The following is an 18656-nucleotide window of genomic DNA, read 5'->3' as shown; positions in this document are numbered from 1 at the left end:
TGAAGAGGAAATTGTCTGCATGGAGCAAAAAGATCAAAAGAAGTGATGTAGGAATTGAAGAGGAAGAATTTCGGGAAAATGAATTAGTATAGATTGAACAGGAAAATGAAAAACAGCTGAAGGATCAACCTCAAGAAGTAAGACCGAAAAGAATAGAATGTGAGAGCAAATGAAAAGACTGTGTCTCAGATCCAGACTGTGGAAAGCAGTCTTGGAGCAGAAAAGCTGTAATAGGAAGTCCAGGAGGCACAAGTCAAGAAGAGAGTAAGGAACGGTCAGTAAGGTCAAGGGGGAAATTGACTTCCAAGGTCAGCTGAGTCAGGCTGGAAAATGGTCAGAAAGCTGTGGACCGAGCTCTTGGACAAGCACCGCACGGTTACAGGAGGGAGCGGGGACTGGCACAGCCGGCTGGAGAGCTGTCTCCCGCAGTTGATTTAAGCAGCAGAGGGGGCAGGAGCTGGTGTCTGTCCAGAGCCGCTGCATGAGGGCTCACGTGCAGACGTGGAAAGGGAGGCACCTGTCCAGTCTCCGTGCGGGAAGTGGCCAGGTTCCCCTCGGCGACTCCCAGTGATCTCTGTAGTCTACCGGATCCTGTCCGTCTGGTTTTAATCCTGAAGACACGCTTGTCCAAATAGCATCTGTCTCTAGGGGAGAAACCTAATAAAGGTATGATGGACAGTAAAAAAATTTTAAAAATTTAAAAAGTAAATAGAATTTCTCCCAATCTGATAGGCCAAAATGCTGTCCTGGTATTTTTAAATGTTATGTAACGTGGAATGCTAATGAGATGGCATATTTTCCCAGAATAGTAAAGCTTCTTGGAAACTAACATTCTATTCCCCGCAAAGTGAGGGAAAGGCTTCCTTCGGGCGCAGTAACGGACCTGTTTCCACACTGCTCCAGCACCCCGACCTCAGAGCAGCACCGGGATCCCCATGGGCTGTGTGCTCTGAGGTATCCGAGGCTGTCACCAGCGAGACTCGGGCCACTTCTTCCAGCCCTTTCGGTGGCGTGCCAGCTGGCCTGGCACGGAGCTGGGCCGTGGCCGGGTGCGCCTTGGGTCACTGCCCCCCTGAGCTCTGCTGTGCCTGGTGCTCGGGTTGTAAGAGCCGTGACACCTCCCTGCTGCCTGTCGCTCCTCCAGATCGCCGCGTGAGACACGTCCCCCCGAACTGCGTGCTTCCCAGTGCTGATTCTTCTGTTCGTTTTTGTCAGGGTTGGGGACATTTATCTTAAATATGCTCGTAGGGTACTTGCAAGAAGGCACATTGGCATTGGGGGTCATTTGACTTCACAGTGGGCAGACAGATGCTTCCTGTTCTTTCCCTGACTCGGGCAGCGGCACCCTCGAGTGCTCTCCTGACATCTGCAGGTTCCTGGGAGGTATGGCGCGTGGCCCAGAGTAGCCGAGTGAGTCCGTTGGGCTCCTCAGACCATACGAGAGAGCCCGCGTTGTTTGCTGTGGGTCCTCAAAGCCAGGAGAACCTGAGTCACTGACAGTGACACATGGTGGTGGCTGGATGTTCCAACTCCTTCCCCGATGCTTCGGGTAAACATTTGATCAGTTTTTTTTCTTTTTATCATAAACCTGTTTTTTAACTTTGAGGACAATTTTAGACACACACAAAAATGCTGTGACTGGATAGATGAGCATCCATGTACCGTCGCCTGCCTTGCACTGGTCTCATGTCATCAGTACCAGTGCTTCTGAAAGGGAAGTCCCAGACCAGCAGCATCAGCACCATCTGGGAACTTGTCAAAAATGAAAATTTCTACATCTTGAAAGATCTACTGCATCAGAAACTCGGGGGGTGGAGCCCGTCAATGTGTGTGATTCTGATGTCTGCCGAAGCTTGGGAGCCGCAGTAGATACCACGCCACCTGGCCTCTGCTGGAATACTTTAAAGCCAAGGTTATTTTATTTGCAAATAGTTTAGACCATAAATTATATTTTTAACATAATACCTTACAGATTGGCACGTTTAGAGACCAGCCTGCCAGTCAGTACAGTACCAGTGTGAAATAGGCTTACTCTTTGACCTCCTAATTCCACTTGTATTAACCTACTTTTTAAAATGGAAATATGTTTGACATACAACACTGTGTAAATGCAAGGTGTGCCTGTTAATTGGATACATTTATATGTTGTAGCATGACTGCCACTGCAGTGATGATTAGTACCCCTGTTATGTCACACAGTTATCACTCTTTAGTGGTTGGAATAGTGAAGATCTAGTCTCAGCAAGTTGGAGGATTATAGTGCAGTGTTGTCAGTGTTCACATAGTGTGCCTTAAATCTCTGGGACATATTTGCTATTATTGCAACTGTGTGCCTTAAATAGCATCTCTGTCTTAGATCCTGCAGTGAGCACCCCTGGATGTATATATCTCACACCTTACTCTGCACTTACTTTACGGAAAAAATTAGCCCTGGCCAGTTTGGCTCAGAGGTTAGAACATCAGATTGCAAACCATACAGTCACAGGTTTGATTTCAGTGAAGGGCACGTACCTCGGTTGTGGTTCGTCCCTGGCCCTGGTTGGGGTGTTGGGGAGGCAGCCAATAGATGTGTCTCTCTCATATCAATGTTTCTCTCTCTCTCTCTCTCTCTCTCTCTATATATATATATATATATATATATATATGTGTGTGTGTGTGTGTGTGTGTGTGTGTATCAATGGAAAAATATCCTTGGTGAAGATTAAAAACAGAAAAAGAAATAACTACACAGGTGCTTCATAATGCATGCACTGGGACGCTCATTGCAGTGCCCAAGGCAGAGACAACTTAGAAATACCACATGTACTAGTGAGGGATTGGTCAGTCAGTTGTTTATCCCTCAGCAGAATGCCATGAAATCACTGTTAAGTAGGAAAACCATTTTTCGAAACAAGTATTGAGTGGCCCCATTTTCTTTTTCCTTGCGGTGTGTGTATGTGTGGAGAGAGAGAGTTTGCATTGTATATATGAGTTTAAGCACATAGGGAAAAAAGCTGGAATGTTATACACCAGAACACTAATAAGATATTTTGGGAAATGTGATTTTAGTTAATTTTCACTCTCCTCTTATCTGATTTTTTAAAATAATGAGCATGTATTTTTCTAATGGATAAAAACAATTTAATTTAGAAGAAGCCATATCCATTGGAATTATAATCTCTTCTTGATTAATTTCTGTTGAAATTATCTTCTCTTGTATTTGCAGATGGATACACGTTGGATTCAAAGAGATATGCCGTTATTGGAGCAGACCTTCGAGATTTATCTGAACTGGAAGAGAAACTAAAGAAATGTAACATGGATACACAGTAAGATTATTTTTAACCTCTTGCACATCTTTGGTCTCATGCTAAATGAGATACCCATTCCCCACTTTTCATTTCTTCCCTGCCTCATGTAATTTTCTGAATTTTTTAGAAGCACTGTTTTTCAGGTCTATTTCTCATCAGAATCACCTGTATTGCTTTTGTAAAATACTGATGTGTAGTATGAACAAAGATTGAGAGAAGGTAACTGTATGTGCAGAAACAAACAATTGCAACATTCAAAGAAAGGATTAGTATCCAGAGTATATAAAGAACAGCTACTGTCACCCTGGCTGGTTTGGCTCAGCGGTTGGAGCGTTGGCCTGCGGACCAGAGAGTCCTGAGTTCGGTTCCTGCTAGGAGCATGTACCAAAAGAAAAAAGTCCCATAGGCAAATGAGCCAAAAAAAAAAAAAAAAGGTCAGGCAGCTCAGAAAAGAAACTAAAGAAAATCATAGGAAAAGGGTACTGAACTACAGTAGTAATCAGATGAAATTCCATTTCACTCCCATCAAGTTGGCAAAAATGTAAAAGTTTGGCAATATTAAGTGGTGGCAAGGTGACAGGGTAAAAGTTATGGTCATGCCACTGGTGGAAGTAAACTCAGTATGACTGTGGTGAGGAGCAGTCTGGAAATACCTAATACGATTGCAGATGTGTACACCATATGATACAGCAGTTTCACCTTCAGGTGTGTCCCCTGCATGTATGCACAGGTGGGTGTTCACTGCAGCCACCATTTTTAGTAGCAGAAAATCGAACACATCCTAAATGTCCATCAGGAGGAGAATGGATGAATAACCTGTACAATGTATGACCTAAGTTAACACGGAGAGAGCTCAAAAACTTAATATTGAATAAATAAAATAAGTCACAGAGTAATATGTTTAGTGTATAAAATTACCCCCAATACTATATTTTTAAGATTATGTATATACCTCACAGAAGTATTTTTAAAATGAAGCAGAAGGGTTCACACCAAATTCTGAGAATGAGGGCCTGTGGGCACAGAGGAGGGTGGTGTGAAATTTGTGGTTGTAGCACAGTGATGCTGGTCCTGATTAGACTGGAGTTAGAGTCGTGGGAGGTAGACATGTCCACACAGTCTATTGTAAGTGCAGATGACACTCTCAAGAATATTTGAGGTGACTAACTCAAGGGAGAGGCTTGAGGGGAGGGTAAAGTCAAGGGAATGTTATATTTTTTAAAAACTTACCTTTATTGTTGAATGTATTACAGATGTCCCCCATTTTTCCCCCCATTGACCCCCTCCTCCCTAATGCTGCCCCCCTCCTGCCTTTCCCATACTATTGTCTGTCCATTGGTTATGCATATATGCAAAAAAGTCTTTTGTTTATCTCTTCCTGCCTTCCCTTCCCCCTTCCCTTTGAGGTTCATCAATCTAACAATCAATTTATACTTCTTAATTCCTTCATCTTTTTCACCCATCCCCCCAGTTCCCCCTCTGGCAAGAAACAAAAAGATCTCTATCTGTGAGTCTGTTTATGTTCTACTTGCCCATTTTGTTTGTAGATTCAATTGTTGATAGATATGTATTAATTGCCATTTTATTATTCATATTTTTGTTGTTCTTCTCCTTCAAGAAGACCCTTCAATATTTCATATAATAATGGTTTGGTGGTGATGAATTCCTTTAGCTTTTTCTTGTCTGGGACACTCTTTATATGTCCATTGATTCTAAATGATAGCTTTGCAGGACAGAGTAATCTTACTTATAGGTCATTGCTTTTCATCACCTTGCATATCTCTTGCCATTCTTTCTAGCCTGCAAAGTTCCTTTTGAGAAATCATCTGACAGTCTTATAGGAGCTCCTTTATAAGTAACAAACTGCTTTTCTCTTGCTGCTTTTAAGATTCTCTTTTTGTCTTTAACTTTTTGCATTTTGATGATGTGTCTTGGTGTGGGCCTCTTTCTGTTCATCTTGTTTTGGACTCTCTGTGCTTCCTGGACTTGTATGTCTGTTTCCTCTACCAATTTAGGGAAGTTTCCTGTCATTATTTTTTCAAATAGGTTTTCAATTTCTTGCTGTCTTCTCCTTCTGGCACCCCCATGATATGAATGTTGGTGTGCTTGAAGTTGCCCCAGAGGCTCCTTACACTATCCTCATTGTTTTAAATTCTTTTTTCTTTTTGCTGTTCTGATTGGGTAGTTTTTGCTTTCTTATATTCCAAATCGATGCTTTGCTTCTTGGCTTCACCTACTCTATTATTGATTCCCTGTAGATTATTCTTTATTTCAGTTAGTGCATCCTTCATTTCTGACAGGTCCTTTTTCATGTTGATGATGTTCTCACTAAGTTCCTTGGAGTTCTCCTTAAGTTCCTTGAAGGTCTCACTAAGGTCGTTGAGCATCCTTATAACCAGTGTTTTGAACTCTGCATCTGATTGATTGCTTATCTCCATTTTGTTTAGTTCTTTTCCTGGAGTTTTGTTCTGTTCTTTCCTTTGGGACATGCTTCTTTGTCTCCTCATTTTGGCTACTTCCCTGTGAATGTTTCTATGTATTAGGTAGACTTGCTATGTCTCCTAGGCTTTGTAGGGTGGCCTATTGTTGTAGGTGTCCTGTAGGACCCAGTGGCACAGCCTCCCTGATCACCCCAGTAGGCCCCTCGAGATGCACCCCTAGTGTGGCCTGTACACCCTTCTGTTGTAACTGAGTTTTGATTGCTGTTGGCACGTCAATGGGAGGGATTTACTCAGGCTGATCAGCTGCTAGGACTGGCTGTGCCCACTGCCCACTGGCCTCTGACCACCTTGGAAGATCAGCTGTTCAGGGCCCACCACATAGAGCAAGACTTACTTCAGCAGGGCTCTGGTACCCACTGAGTCCACTCCTTGAGTGTGTCGCTTGTGGAGGTGGTTGGGTGGTGGTGCTTCAATGTGGTCTGAAGCTGTCCACTGGGTGTGCTGGCTCTGGGGCAAGGTTGGCCACTGCCTGTGTTCTCACTGGGGCCTCCAGGTATAAGCTACACAGTGATCTGCCAATGGCTGCTTCTTGTGCTGGGCTTGGAGGGGCCAAGGCAAAGCTAAGTTGTGAATCAAGGCTGGCGGCTTCTAGTGCCAGGCCTGGGGCCACTTAACGAGAGGCATGGAGCTCGCTGAGACCAGATGCTACTTGTTTGGGAGATTTTAGGAAAATCTGAAGCAGGCTCCAAGACAGGCCAATCCTATGGTAAAGCCTTTGGAAACAGCTTGGGTGGGCCTGAAAGTTGGGTGGAGCAGGGCCTCAGGGAATCACCAGGGCTGGGCATACAGTGTGAGCCACTGTTGCTGGAGTCTCAGATATGGTAGCCATCTGCTGCCCCGGGAGAAGGGCTCACCAAAGATCAACGGTCTCCCACAGCAAATCTGTCCAGGAGAAAGCTGCCCCTCCAGCTCTCGCCCCAATGCCAAACAACTCAGTTCTTCCCCATATGTTTCTAGTGCCTTTCAAGCCGCCTCCCCCACCCTGGAGCCCAGAAGGAGTGAGTCCGAATAAGTTCATGTATGCGGGCCCTTTAAGAGGAGCTGCCTGGGGCTCCAGCAGCCTCAACCTTCCTCAACCTCAGTTCCCACTGGTTTTACAGCCAGAAGTGATGGGGATTCTCTTCCTGGCACTGGAACCCTGAGCTAGGTGCCTGGTGTGGGACGGAGACCCCTCACTAAGGAGATGCTATTTTAAAGAAGAAATCGAAGACAAAAATTAATGGCAAATGATGAAAGACATTAGCAACTAGAGGGTCATTGCTAGAGAGGAAGGGGCTGTAGGGCTGAGGCTGTCCTTCAGGGGAAGGAGAGGCCCCACCCCTCTGAGAGAGGAGAAGGGAGTGAGACAGGCGCAAGGACAGGTGAACTTTCGGTGACGGAGGGGAGGGAAGTGTAGGGAGTCAAAGCTTTGTGTTTCTCACACATCTCTCATCTATGTGGTGACGGCTGTCCTGTCTGCTCTGTGAAGTCCTGGTGTGCCTGTTTAGCCTCGAACCATCAGCCAGCTTGTCCTTAGGATTCACAGATTGCAAGATGTGGTGTGTTGTTGTTTTTTTGTGGGGAGTGGGCCTAATCCTCACCCAAGGACATTTTTCCCATTGATTTTTAGATAGAGTGGAAGGGAAGGAGGAAGAGAGAAACATCGATGTGAGAGAGAGACAGGGATTGGTTGACTCCCTCACGACCCCTGCCAGGGCCGAGGATTGAACCTGTACCCCAGGTGCATGCCCTTGACTGGGAATTGAACCCATGACCCTTTGATCCACAGGTCAACGCTCTAACCGCTGAGCTAAACCAGTCAGGGTTAGATGTAGTGTGTTCTTTTAGCAGAAGGCGAGTCTTGACGTTCAAGGACACTACTGGTTTCCTTGGGCAAGTGAGTGAGTGAAGCGGGTGAAGATCAGTAGTAGATTGTTAAAGCTGGTACAGGTAGCCTGCAGCCCCACCCACATCGTGATATCTTATTCTGGGCTCCAGTCTGACCTCTCCTGCTTGTTAGTTATTGAATACGAGTGGGTTTTTGTTTTTTTTTTTAATCCTCACCCGAGGATATTTTTTCATTTTTTGTACAGATAGAGTGGGAGGGAGAGAGAGGAAGGGAGAGAGAGAGAGAAACATTGATGTGAAGGGACACATCGAGTGGCTGCCACCCGCACGACCAACCAGGGCCGGGGACAAACTGCAACCGAAGTACGTGCCCTTAGCGGGAACCGAACCCGGGTCTCTCCGGACCACAGGCCGACGCTCTAACCGCTGAGCCAAACTGGCCAGGGCCGAGTGGGTTTTTTTTCTTTGTTTGTTTAAGACCTCTTTGAGTTAGTGTTCCCATTACAAAATTGAGACTTTTAGATATTTTCGCAGGAGTTGTTGTTTTTCCTAATTTATTCAGTACTTTGGGTCTGGTTAGTGAGAATTGATGCTGAGTATAATGGAATTTCTTGAGGACTGATCGTGTTCTTTTCGATTTTTGTGGTACTGCATTATTAGTATTCCTGCATTGTATCCATCAGCTTTTCATGTGCAACAAATCCTTCCAAACTTCCAAGTTTCATACAGCTCCCACTTTGCTCAGGAACCTGAGTTGAAGTTTGGGCTGGGCTTAGCTGGATGGTTCTTCTGCTGGGAGGCCAGGCCCAGCTAATAACCCCTGGGGTCCACTGGCGTGCGCGGCTGTGTGCATGTGCGCTGGCAGGCGTGCAGAGGCAGGCCAGCCGGGGGCTGGTCCACTGTCGCCTGGGCGGCCTCCCCTCCTGTGCAGGCTGGCTTGGCTTCCTTCGCACAGTGGTTTCAGGTTGCCAAGTGCAGCAGGAGAGCAAGTGCCTGTGTGCAGATGGTCGTCAGGCTGCTCTGCTCTTGTTCATTGGCCAAAGCAAGTTGCGTGACTGACCCAGGTTCCGAGGGAAGGACATGATCTCCACCACTTGAGTGACAGACCCGCAGTTTCGTATTGCCACTGTATGGGTGCAGGGCTGGGGAGAATCTGCAGCCATTTAACACAGTTTCACGAGCCAGACAGACCCCTGCTCGCTGCTCACCTTTGTACAGTTCACATCTTTGGGACGTGATCGTGTCGCCCGTGTTACTGCGCTGACTGGCCATGTGCTAGCTGAGCACTGCTGCTGTCCGTGGGGTGTGAGCTGCCCCACCAGGACTGCCACACGTGCACAGCTAGGGTCCAGCCAACGACAGTGCGTGTGGCCTCTTTTTCTCCCCTCAAGGCTGCCGACACTCCTGATAACGGAATGTGTGCTGGTCTACATGACTCCGGAGCAGTCTGCAAACCTCATCAAGTGGGCGGCCAGCGTTTTTGGGACTGCCATGTTCATCAACTACGAACAGGTAAGAGGGAGCCCAGGGTGGCTCTCCCCCCGAGCACCTGTGCATGCTTCTACTTTCTTCTCCTGTGTCCTTTGTTACGTTCATCAATGCCAGCAGGCCCTGCACCTCGCTCCGACTTCCTGCAAGCCAGAGTTTTAGGAACTGCTATCTTGGCCCTTATAAAAGGTTTTTGAGTTCTCATTTGGTCACTGTATTTACTCTCAAGTCATCGCCCTTGATGGGGGAGTTTCGGCTGCCCACACTGTGGGGGTAGCAGAGTCAGTGCCCGCAGGCGGGCGCGTGATGCGAGTGGCGGACGCTGGGGACTATGTGCGCCGGCCACCCATGTCTCAGCCCATGAGAGCGGCCACTCTCCGGTCCCAGCCAGTCGTCACCACGTGGACCTGTGAGCCCAGAGTTGCCAGAACTCCCAGCTTTTCAGAAGTTAGAAATGCAGGATTTTAATGTAACATTTTCTAATTTCTAAATTCACTGAATTTGGTCCACTGGCTGAGGATTTGCCTCTTCTGATTTAGTGCAGACTGGGTTGTTTTAGAGCTTTGGGATGATCCAACTTGGGTCGGAATCCTGGCTGTGTGACCTTGGGCAGAATTGTTTGGTGGTTCGGAGTCCATGCTCCTGAGGTAGACTGTAGCTGTGTGACTGGGACAAGTTACATAACCTCTCTGTGCCTGTTCCTCATCTGAGAAATGAGGATAATAAAAGTCCTGACTTCACAGGGTTGTTTGCAGCCTTACCCAGCTGTTACGGAAATGTCGTTCATAAAGAGAAAGAATGCCTGCTCTCTGGTTTATTATGGGAATTCACGAGACGTTGCACAGCAGGGCACAAGATAAACACTGAGTACCTCGTAGCTAATTTTATTGTTGATTTTAGTTTCATCTCGCTTTATTTTAATGTCTGCCTCATTTTATTTTAAAATTTTATGGCACGTGAGAGCAGGGCAGGGCCTTGTCCAAGGTCATGTGATTATGGACAGCTCAGGGCTGACCAGGTCTCCGTGTCCCCGCCCGCCCGTGCGGTTCCTGTGCAGGTTCCTGGGGGGTGATTTCTTCCTTCCTCTCTGGGGCGGGGCGTCCTCGGACTCAGCCTTCAGTCCTGGGGAGTGCACGGAGCAGCCGCCGGCCTCCTCGGCTCGCTTCTGTAGTGGGAAAGTCCTGGGCGCTGCCTTGCTCTCAGGGTACCTTACTGGGGGAGGTGTTCTGCTTTTCGAACATTCCCACGGGCCTCGGCTGTGCAGTGCTTCGGGCGTCTTGCTTCATTGGTGTGTTCCTCTGTTAACACCATTTATCCAACAGCAAGTGGAGGTGGCGGACGGTGAATTTTGGCCAGAAACCCTGTCCACTTTGGAGCAGGCCTGGAAATGGGCCATTGTCCAATATGTTGTCCATGCTGTCCCCAAACCAGTTCAGATCCCCCCACCACTTAAGTCAACTTTCTCACAAACACAAAATCGTCCCCATCCTCACATGTATTAACTGCTCACATGCCTTACATTCATTCCTAATCAGTTTAAAATGACAAAGCCACGTGGACAATGATGATAATAATAGCAAATTCTTAGAACGTATTACCTGTGCACAGGTGTTGTGCTCTGAGTTTCACATACACTCAGTCACAACAGCCCACAGGTGGGAACATGTCCCGGCGAGGGGACTGAAGCACAGAGGGCAGCCTGGCCGCGGTCTCACCGCAGTCAGATGTCAGGCCAGGACTCTCACTCGGGCGGTGTGACGAGGGGCCGTGCTCACAAACACCCTCCCGTGCGCCTGCAGACCGCGCGACCTGCCCACTGGGGCCACGGACGGCTTACACGTGCTCCGCGGGAGGAACTCTGGTCCTCGCCATGGTCATGGATCTCTGGGTTCACCCTACTTGTTAGTGGTGAATTTCTGGTACTTTGTATATGACAAAGGAACAGTGAATACATGCTGTAATAGTGGACGCAAGAGGATGTTTTGTGGTATTTGTGCGCATACACAAATTTAGTTTTTTATATAAGTTTTTTATCCCAAAGTAATACTACATTCAGAATAAAAATATATAAGGTGGTACAAAAGGGCAGACGAGGAAATGTAGGTCTCTCCTACCCCAGACCTCAGCCCTCTCACCTGAGAAGCAACTTTGCCAGGTTCCAGAATTCTCCTGTGCATATGTAAGTGTAAGAGATGTGTTTTCCTAGAGGCACATGGGAGAATACAGTAGCCAGTCCCCCGTACCTTACTTCTCAGTTCTTAGATCTTGGACATCATTCCACATTGCTCTCTCTATATCTGTTTGTGTCTTTCTTCTTCCTGGTCATGTGGTATTTCATTATGTGAAACATGCCAGCATTTATTGAACCCCGAAATGAGGAGTATTTAGTTCTCTCCAGAGTCTTCTATGCTGCGCGGCGCTGCAGTGGGCATCCCCGCGTCTCTGCGTACGTGTGCAGCGCGCACTGGTGGCTGGGACCAGGCTGTGTTTGCAGAGGGTGTGCGGTGGCCCTCCGAGGGCAGCCCCCGTCGCACTCCCCATCAGCACTGCGCACAGATTCTATTACCTGCACTGGGTCGTGGGTCGTAACAGACCTCAGTCCTGACTGGTTAAAAATAGGCAGTGGCCCTGGCCAGTTTGGCTCAGTGGTTAGAGCGTCTGCCCACGGTCCAGAGAGTCCCGGGTTCAGTTCCCGCTAAGGGCATGTACCTTGGTTGCAGTTTGTCCCCAGCCCTGGTTGGGGTCATGTGGGTGGCAGCCTCTTGATGTCTCTCTCTCACGTCAACGTTTCTCTCTCTTCCTCCCTCTCTCCTTCCCGCTCTATATGAAGATAAAAATGCAAAAATGTCCTTGGGAGAGGATAAAAAAATAGGTGGTGGTTTTATTTTGCATATTTAAGAATTAACCCTTATGGCAATGTCTGGCTGTACTCTCCCTTCCCAGGTGAACATGGATGATCGGTTTGGACAGATCATGATTGAAAACCTGCGGAGACGACAGTGTGACCTGGCAGGGGTGGAAACCTGCAAGTCCTTAGACTCACAGGTCAGAGAGCAGAGGCTGGCACGCCCTCTGTACCCTTAGGCAGCCAAGAAGGGGTCCGCCGTGCACAGCTGAGGGTGTGAGAAGTCCTTCCGAGCGCCTGCCTGCAGGAGGCCGGGCTCCGTGTGGGCCGCCAGTTGATCACGCTAGCAAAATCCTAGCCCTGCTTTCCATCTTGGTATCCAAAGTACATATTTCCTGCACCCTATTATTCTAACTTCCTGTTACGTATTTTTAAAACAACAGTAAAGTAGAGGGAATAGTAAACAAACAGCCATGTTCCATCAGCCAACTTTTGTAATTAATATTTCGTAAATAATGTTTATTCCTTCCATATTTTTGTTGGTGGTGGTGGTGGAATATTTTAAGGCAAATTCCAGATAGTATATAATTTCTCCATAAGTCAGCAGCAGATAGGTAAATCGCCTACCAATAGGAATTTCACGCCCCTCCCCCCCGGTTAACGATGGTACCATGATTACCACTTAAGACACTGGCACTAAGTCCTTCGTAGCATCTAACACCCAGTTTGTGTTCCGGTTTCTGCAATCACTTTTTATAATGTTCATCATTGGTGCATTTGAATCCAGATCCAAACATGGGCCACACTTTTTAATGTCCCCAAGTCTCTTGGAATCTACAGTGTAGTCCCTCCTCTTTTCAGAAATGTCATTTCTTTGGCTGAAGAAACACCTCCCACTTTGCCCTCCTTTAAGTAGGTAGCAGTGTGTGTTCAGTACAGAACGCCGGGAAATCCAAGAAGAAAGGTGGTAGGCCGAGTGGGCGTTCGAGGGAGGAGTCGGGTAAGAAAGGCTCCGTGCTTAACGATGCCCGCACTCACGGCCTGGCCTGCGGTTGTCTTTCCCCACCACGTTCCAGAAAGAGCGGCTCCTGGCGAACGGGTGGGAGACAGCGGCGGCCGTGAACATGATGGAATTGTACAGCAGATTGCCTCAGACCGAGGTCAGCAGGTACGGCGCAGCGGCCTGGCCGGGGGTGAGGCAGACGCCCTCGCTGGGCTCGTTCGGAAACAGGCTGACCTGCTAATGCACGTTAAACACTCCAGCGCACGACAGGAACTCATTAGCGATGCACTGAGCCAGGGCTTGTTCCCAGACGGGTGATGCTCGTCAGAACCAGCAGGCACCGCTGCAGTGGCGACTGCGCATGCTCCCGTGTCGGGAGTTGCAGGAAAAGGTCACTGTTCAAAGGCTCCAAAAGGGAAAAAGTCTGCTCACAGATTATTAAATGGATTTTCTCATCGTAACGGAAATGCACGCTGGTTCTGAAACAGTTTCAAGCAGTGTAGCGCACGTGAGGTGCAGCTGTGCTCCGTGCACCTGTGAAGGGAAGTGCTGCCTGAGGCACGGATTCGACTTTCCGACCCGCAGATTCATATTCTGTTAGAAACCCTGTCAGTAGACTGCTTGTCTGCTGTCAGTGTCGAGGGTCACCGTGCTCAGAGGGGCACAGCACTCCTGCTCACGCGTGGATGTGGGGTGTGGGGCCCTGTGTTTTGTTTCGTTTAATTTGCCTGTTATGCAGAACACTGGAGCATACCCCATAGTCACCTCTGGACAGTGCTGGTGTCAGCTTAGTTCTGTTTTTAACTATTTTCTGCTTCCTCCTGCCTTTGGGGACCTACAGGTATAGTTGTTGATCTCTTGTAAGATAATGGGAAGAATTTTTGGTCCTGCTTCTCCACATACCTTTTTTTTTTGTTTTTTTTGTTGGTATATGCCCCTAGTGGGAACCGAACCTAGGACTCTCTGGTCCGCAGGCTGACGCCCCAACTGCTGAGCCAAACTGGCCAGGGCCAGACCTTCTTTAACTGTTAGAAGTACCACTTGTGCCCTGGCCAGTTTGACTCAGTGGTTGGAGTGTCAGTTCACTGACTGAACGGTCTTGGGTTCGATTCCTGGTCAAGGGCATGTACCTGGATTGCAGGTTGATCCCTGGCCCTGGTCGGGGTCATGCAGGAGGCAACCAGTCAATGTGTCTCTCTCACATCTATGTTTCTCTCTCTCCCTGTCCTTCCACTATATTTAAAAATTAGTGGAAAAATATCCTTAGGTGAGGAGTAACAAAAGAAAGTGTTTTCGGGTCTGCGCGTCAGAGCCGTGAAGGTCTGTGCAAGTGCAGTGTCCACGTGGCAGGTCCGAGCATCCTGGGCTCTTCTAGAGTTCCGTTCCTCAGGCCAGTTGCCGTTGCTCCTGCCGGGACGACTGTGCGAACAGCCCCGGGCTGGCATCTGTGATGGCAGTGCTCTGGCAGCTCTTTTGGGGCCTAGGGAGGAGCCTGGCACTGGCATCAGCCACGGGGCAGCACCTTCTCAGTGGCCGTCAGCCTCGTGCTGCCATGGCCTTTGGGGACACGTGTCCCCAGCAGAGCGGTGGCCGTCCTCCTAGCGCCGTGAAGGCCACGTAGTTGTGTCCACATTTGCGAGGGTTTAGCCAGCTCCTGTGCGTGAAAAGCAGTCAAAGGCAGGCCTGCCGCTGTGCCAGGGCTGGGCGCCGGGCGCGTGCACCTCTCCAAGCCGAGGGTGCTGCAGCCCGAGCAGAGCTGTGCTGCGTGAGGAGCACAGTCTCCTGTCTCCTGGAGCTGACCCTAGAGGTAACCTCCTTGTTACCTGCTGGTTTCTTCTAGAACTCGGTGATGGAAAGCCTGCTCTGAATGTGTTCTGACGAGTTGGGAACACTGGTTAGGAAGTGACAGTCCCTTACGGGTGGACGGTCTCACTTCCGATGTGACCTTCGGCCTGCGTGCCAAGGCAGGGACGAGTGCACAGACGTGCACAGACACCCCACCCCCCAGCCTGGCAGCAGGCAACGCCGGAGTGTCTGGGCTGGCTCTTGCAGATAGTAAGAATATGGACTATTTTTTTATTTTTTAAATACTTTTTGGAAATGCCTCAATTTTTTCCCTATAGCATGTGATATGACAGAAAATTTTTTAAAATCCTATTTCATATACATGTGCATGCTTCTGTTGTGTGCACACATTTAAAAGTTTACATTGAAAATGCTTTTTTGAAGAAACTCCTACAAGCACGTGGTTAAGAAAAAGAAATTAGTAGAAAAACCAAAGCCCTCACCCCACTCGCTGCACATCTGTCAGCTTTCTGTGTTTTCCCAAATGGTCCGCTCTTCAGAAGCTCCGCACGTCTGAGCACAGCACCTTCTCCACGTGGACAGTAGTGACCCACGCACACGCTTTCCCGAGCAGCCTGCTTCCAAACTGACCTGCCCTGTTCTCTGGGCTGCGCGGTGTCCTGTGCGCTTTGCTTCGGCAGCCGGCTCCGTTGGTGGGGTTTGCTGTTCCCACACGGCAGCTCTGAAGCTTCAGGAGTGTCCTTGGACACGGACCTCTGCCCTCGCGGGGTGGATCCTGAGAGTGGGCTGCTGAGGGAGCGTCCCGCCGTGAGCGCCGCCCTGTTCCGTAGCCCGCTGCTAAGGCTTGTCCCAGGTCCTTCCCCAGCGTCAGCCTTGTGACGGCTGTCCGTCTCGTAGTTGGAAAGGTTTCAGGTGTTTGAATTTACATTTCTTTTCTCACAAATGAGGTTGAAAACCTCTTGTTTTTCTTTTCCAGTGAACTGGTTTTACCTGCCTTTTTAAAAGCATGGTTGACATACGACGTTATATGAGTTTCAGGTACACAGCAGCGTACCCCATGCTCCACACTGCGTTCTGGAACTCATTTTAAACCTGTATTGATTTTTATTTATTTTTTACTTTTATTTTTGTTTATCTTCACCCAAGGATATTTTTTTCATTGCTTTTTAGAGCAGAAAGAGGGACGGGGGCAGAGGGACGGTGGGGGGGCATGGACGTGAGAGAGACACATTGATTGGTTGCCTCTTGCACGACACCAACCAGGGCTGGGGATGGAACCTGCAACCCAGGTACGTGCCCTTGACCGGGGATCAAACCCGAGACCCTTTGGTGCACAGGCTGACACTCTAACCATGGAGCCACACCAGCCAGGTCTGTAACTTATTTATTTTATAACAGAAGTTTATACCTGTATTCCCCTTTACCTTTCATCCATCCCCCCACCCCATCTTTTAAATTAATTTTTGGAGTTTTTCTTACTGAAGTACAACAGCTCTTTATACAGCAAGGGAATCTACCCTTTGTTATTTATATTGCAAATATATTTTCTAGTTTGTCTTTTGATTTTGCTTATGGTACTTTTTTCTTCTTTTCAATAAAAGTAAGTTAAGATGGCAGCACTCCATTCTTACTGCTTGACCTCCGTTCCTGTAGTCGGCGTCAGCACCTTCGTCCCCACTTCGTCGCGCTCACTGCCTGTCCTCCGTTCACTCCCCAGGATCGAGTCCCTCGAGTTCCTGGACGAGCTGGAGCTCCTGGAGCAGCTCATGAGGCACTACTGCCTGTGCTGGGCGACCAAAGGGGGCAGCGAGCTAGGTACCCACTTCACTCCTACTCGGACCTCCAGACGGGAACCTTGACCTGCAGAGCGTGAGCCGTGCTGGCCTGAGTGCAGAGAGCACGGCCGATCGTGCGTGGCCCACGGCCGTCTCCAGGGTTGCCCGTCACGCCCCGTCTTCTGTACACAGAAGCGGGCGGACTGTCAGGTAGATCCCGTGCACCCGAACCAGCCAGCCACCCTGTGCAGGTGTGCGTGGGAGTGCCTCAGGTGGCAGGCGAAAGACCTTGAGAGTTTAACACACTAATGGCCTTAGTAAAAGTAACCAGTCGGCTTATGACCAGGTTTGCAGGTTGTAAACAGACCCCGGTGTCTCTAACCAGCCCATGCAGCTGCGGGTTGCATTTCTCCCTTCTCTCTCCTGATGAGGGCGACGTTGCCCAGCCGGCCGTGCAGGGCCACAGGGAGAGCGTGCATCCCCTCAGTGCTGCCCGTCACCTTGGTCTTGGCCCTGTCCCTCCTTACTGCTGCCCTGTGTGTGTCCTCCTGCCTTGGGTGGTCCGTGGGCGTCTCTGCAGCCCTGTGGACACCACTTTGGATCCCAGTTCTGGCCTGGAACATGCTAGCTGCCCCACATGCTTCCTCCAGGTGTGTCCCAGTGACGTCTAGCTGTACACTGGCAGCTGATGCAACATAGAGAATGTGACAGAGGCAAGGTCTGTCCCCCGTGTGAAAACTCCAGGCTGACATGAGGCAGTTAATCATTCCCTGGGGGTTTGTCATCCTAGCTAGTTTATACATTTACTCAGCTGTGCGGTGCTATGTTTGACTTTATGTAACTTTCCCAAGTTGGGAAACGTAGGCTGTGTGTAATACTTTTTTTTCTTTAATATATTTTTATCGATATTTTTAGAGAGAGAGAGAAACATTGATGTGAGAGAAAAACCTCAGTTGGCTGCCTCCTGCACACCCCCTACTGGGGATCAAGCCTGCATCCCAGGCATGTGCCCTGACCCAGGATCGAACTGGGACCTCTCAGTCCATGGGACCACACTCAGTCCACTGAGCCATGCCGGCCAGGCTTGTGTAGTACTTTTGAGTTGACTTCAGGTTTTACAGAGTGTAGGAAGCGTTGTTATGATGGGGGCTTCTTTTGTCCCCACTTTGCCTGGCCACGTGATGTCAGACACGTATGCGCGCAGTGAAGAACCATGTCTCCGTTGGCTCAGCGTTCAGCTCTTCAAGGACAGACATGGTGCTGACCGCAGGGAGCTCCCAGACTGCTACTCCTGTTCCCTCTAGAGCCACCGGGAGCCCGACCTCACGCGGGCACGCGTCTCCCTGTGCAGTCCCGGGCAGGGAGCAGGGACTGGAGCTGCCGTGGTCGGCGGTAGGGCTTGCACCGGCTGGTCACGGGGGCTGGGGCCCAGCAGTTACTCTCCCACCTCTGTGTCTTCTCTTCTCTGCACTAGGAGTCTCTTGGCAGCTTTGTGTGTTTCCTCCCCTCAGGTTTGACGGAGATCACTTTCTAACCTGTTCAAGGCTCATGCGGAGCCAGAAGCTGCAGCCACCAGCCTTCCAGAGTTGACACGCGAGTCTCCAGTGATGGCCAAGCCTTGCCCTTTAAATAAATCTCAGCTGCCAGTGGCGTGTGTGCTGGTCCTTTGTTCCCGTGGTGGGTGGGCTGTGGTCCTCTGCGTGAGCCGAAAACCAGGCTCCTGAGTCCTACCCTGACCTGGCTGACCCTCTGGAGCCCCATGCAGCTCATGCCCCCCGTCCGGGATTCACTCGGCCTGTGGGGTTTGCAGCAGCCGACGTCGCACCTCGTACCTTGACCCCAGGCCACTGGATGCCTCTGCTCCCTTCAGCTCCTGTTTCTGCCCCTGCAGACTAGCCCAGTTATTGGGGAGGCTGAAGGAGGGCCCTTAAACGGTCCTCCTGATTCCCCAGACGTGGCAAAAGGGGCTTTGTAGGTATGACAGCCTGGAGGAGGGGAGGTTATTCGGGAGTGTGTGGGTGGGCCCAATAGGACCATGAGGGTCCCAAGAAGAGGAGGTGGGAAGGTCAGAGCCAGAGAAGGAGGTGTGCCCGAGCAGGGATTGGAGTGACACCTCGGGGC

General features: G+C 49.4%; 1 protein-coding gene across 6 annotated transcripts in view; it reads left to right on the top strand.

The window, feature by feature from the left end:
• LCMT1 (leucine carboxyl methyltransferase 1) overlaps window positions 1-18213 on the top strand; it is a 54232-nt gene extending 36019 nt beyond the window's left edge. For 2 of the 6 annotated variants that reach the window (XM_036280499.1, XM_036280503.1), the window contains 6 exons: window positions 3206-3308; window positions 9010-9130; window positions 12050-12151; window positions 13028-13119; window positions 16478-16575; window positions 18047-18213. In XM_036280499.1, the coding sequence (XP_036136392.1) occupies window positions 3206-3308; window positions 9010-9130; window positions 12050-12151; window positions 13028-13119; window positions 16478-16575; window positions 18047-18069 (539 nt within the window). In that variant the 3' untranslated portion in view covers window positions 18070-18213. Of the gene's footprint in view, window positions 1-3205; window positions 3309-9009; window positions 9131-12049; window positions 12152-13027; window positions 13120-16361; window positions 16414-16477; window positions 16576-18046 lie in introns of those variants that run through there. The other 4 variants (XM_036280500.1, XM_036280501.1, XM_036280502.1 and 1 more) reach the window with 4 other exon arrangements.
• Window positions 18214-18656: the final 443 nt, after the last annotated feature.

The sequence above is a fragment of the Molossus molossus genome, unplaced genomic scaffold (genome assembly GCF_014108415.1).
Source record: "Molossus molossus isolate mMolMol1 unplaced genomic scaffold, mMolMol1.p scaffold_m16_p_3, whole genome shotgun sequence".
NCBI lineage: Eukaryota > Metazoa > Chordata > Mammalia > Chiroptera > Molossidae > Molossus > Molossus molossus.
The sequence above is the reverse complement of the archived record's forward strand: the minus strand, read 5'-3'. Positions and strand labels throughout refer to the sequence as shown.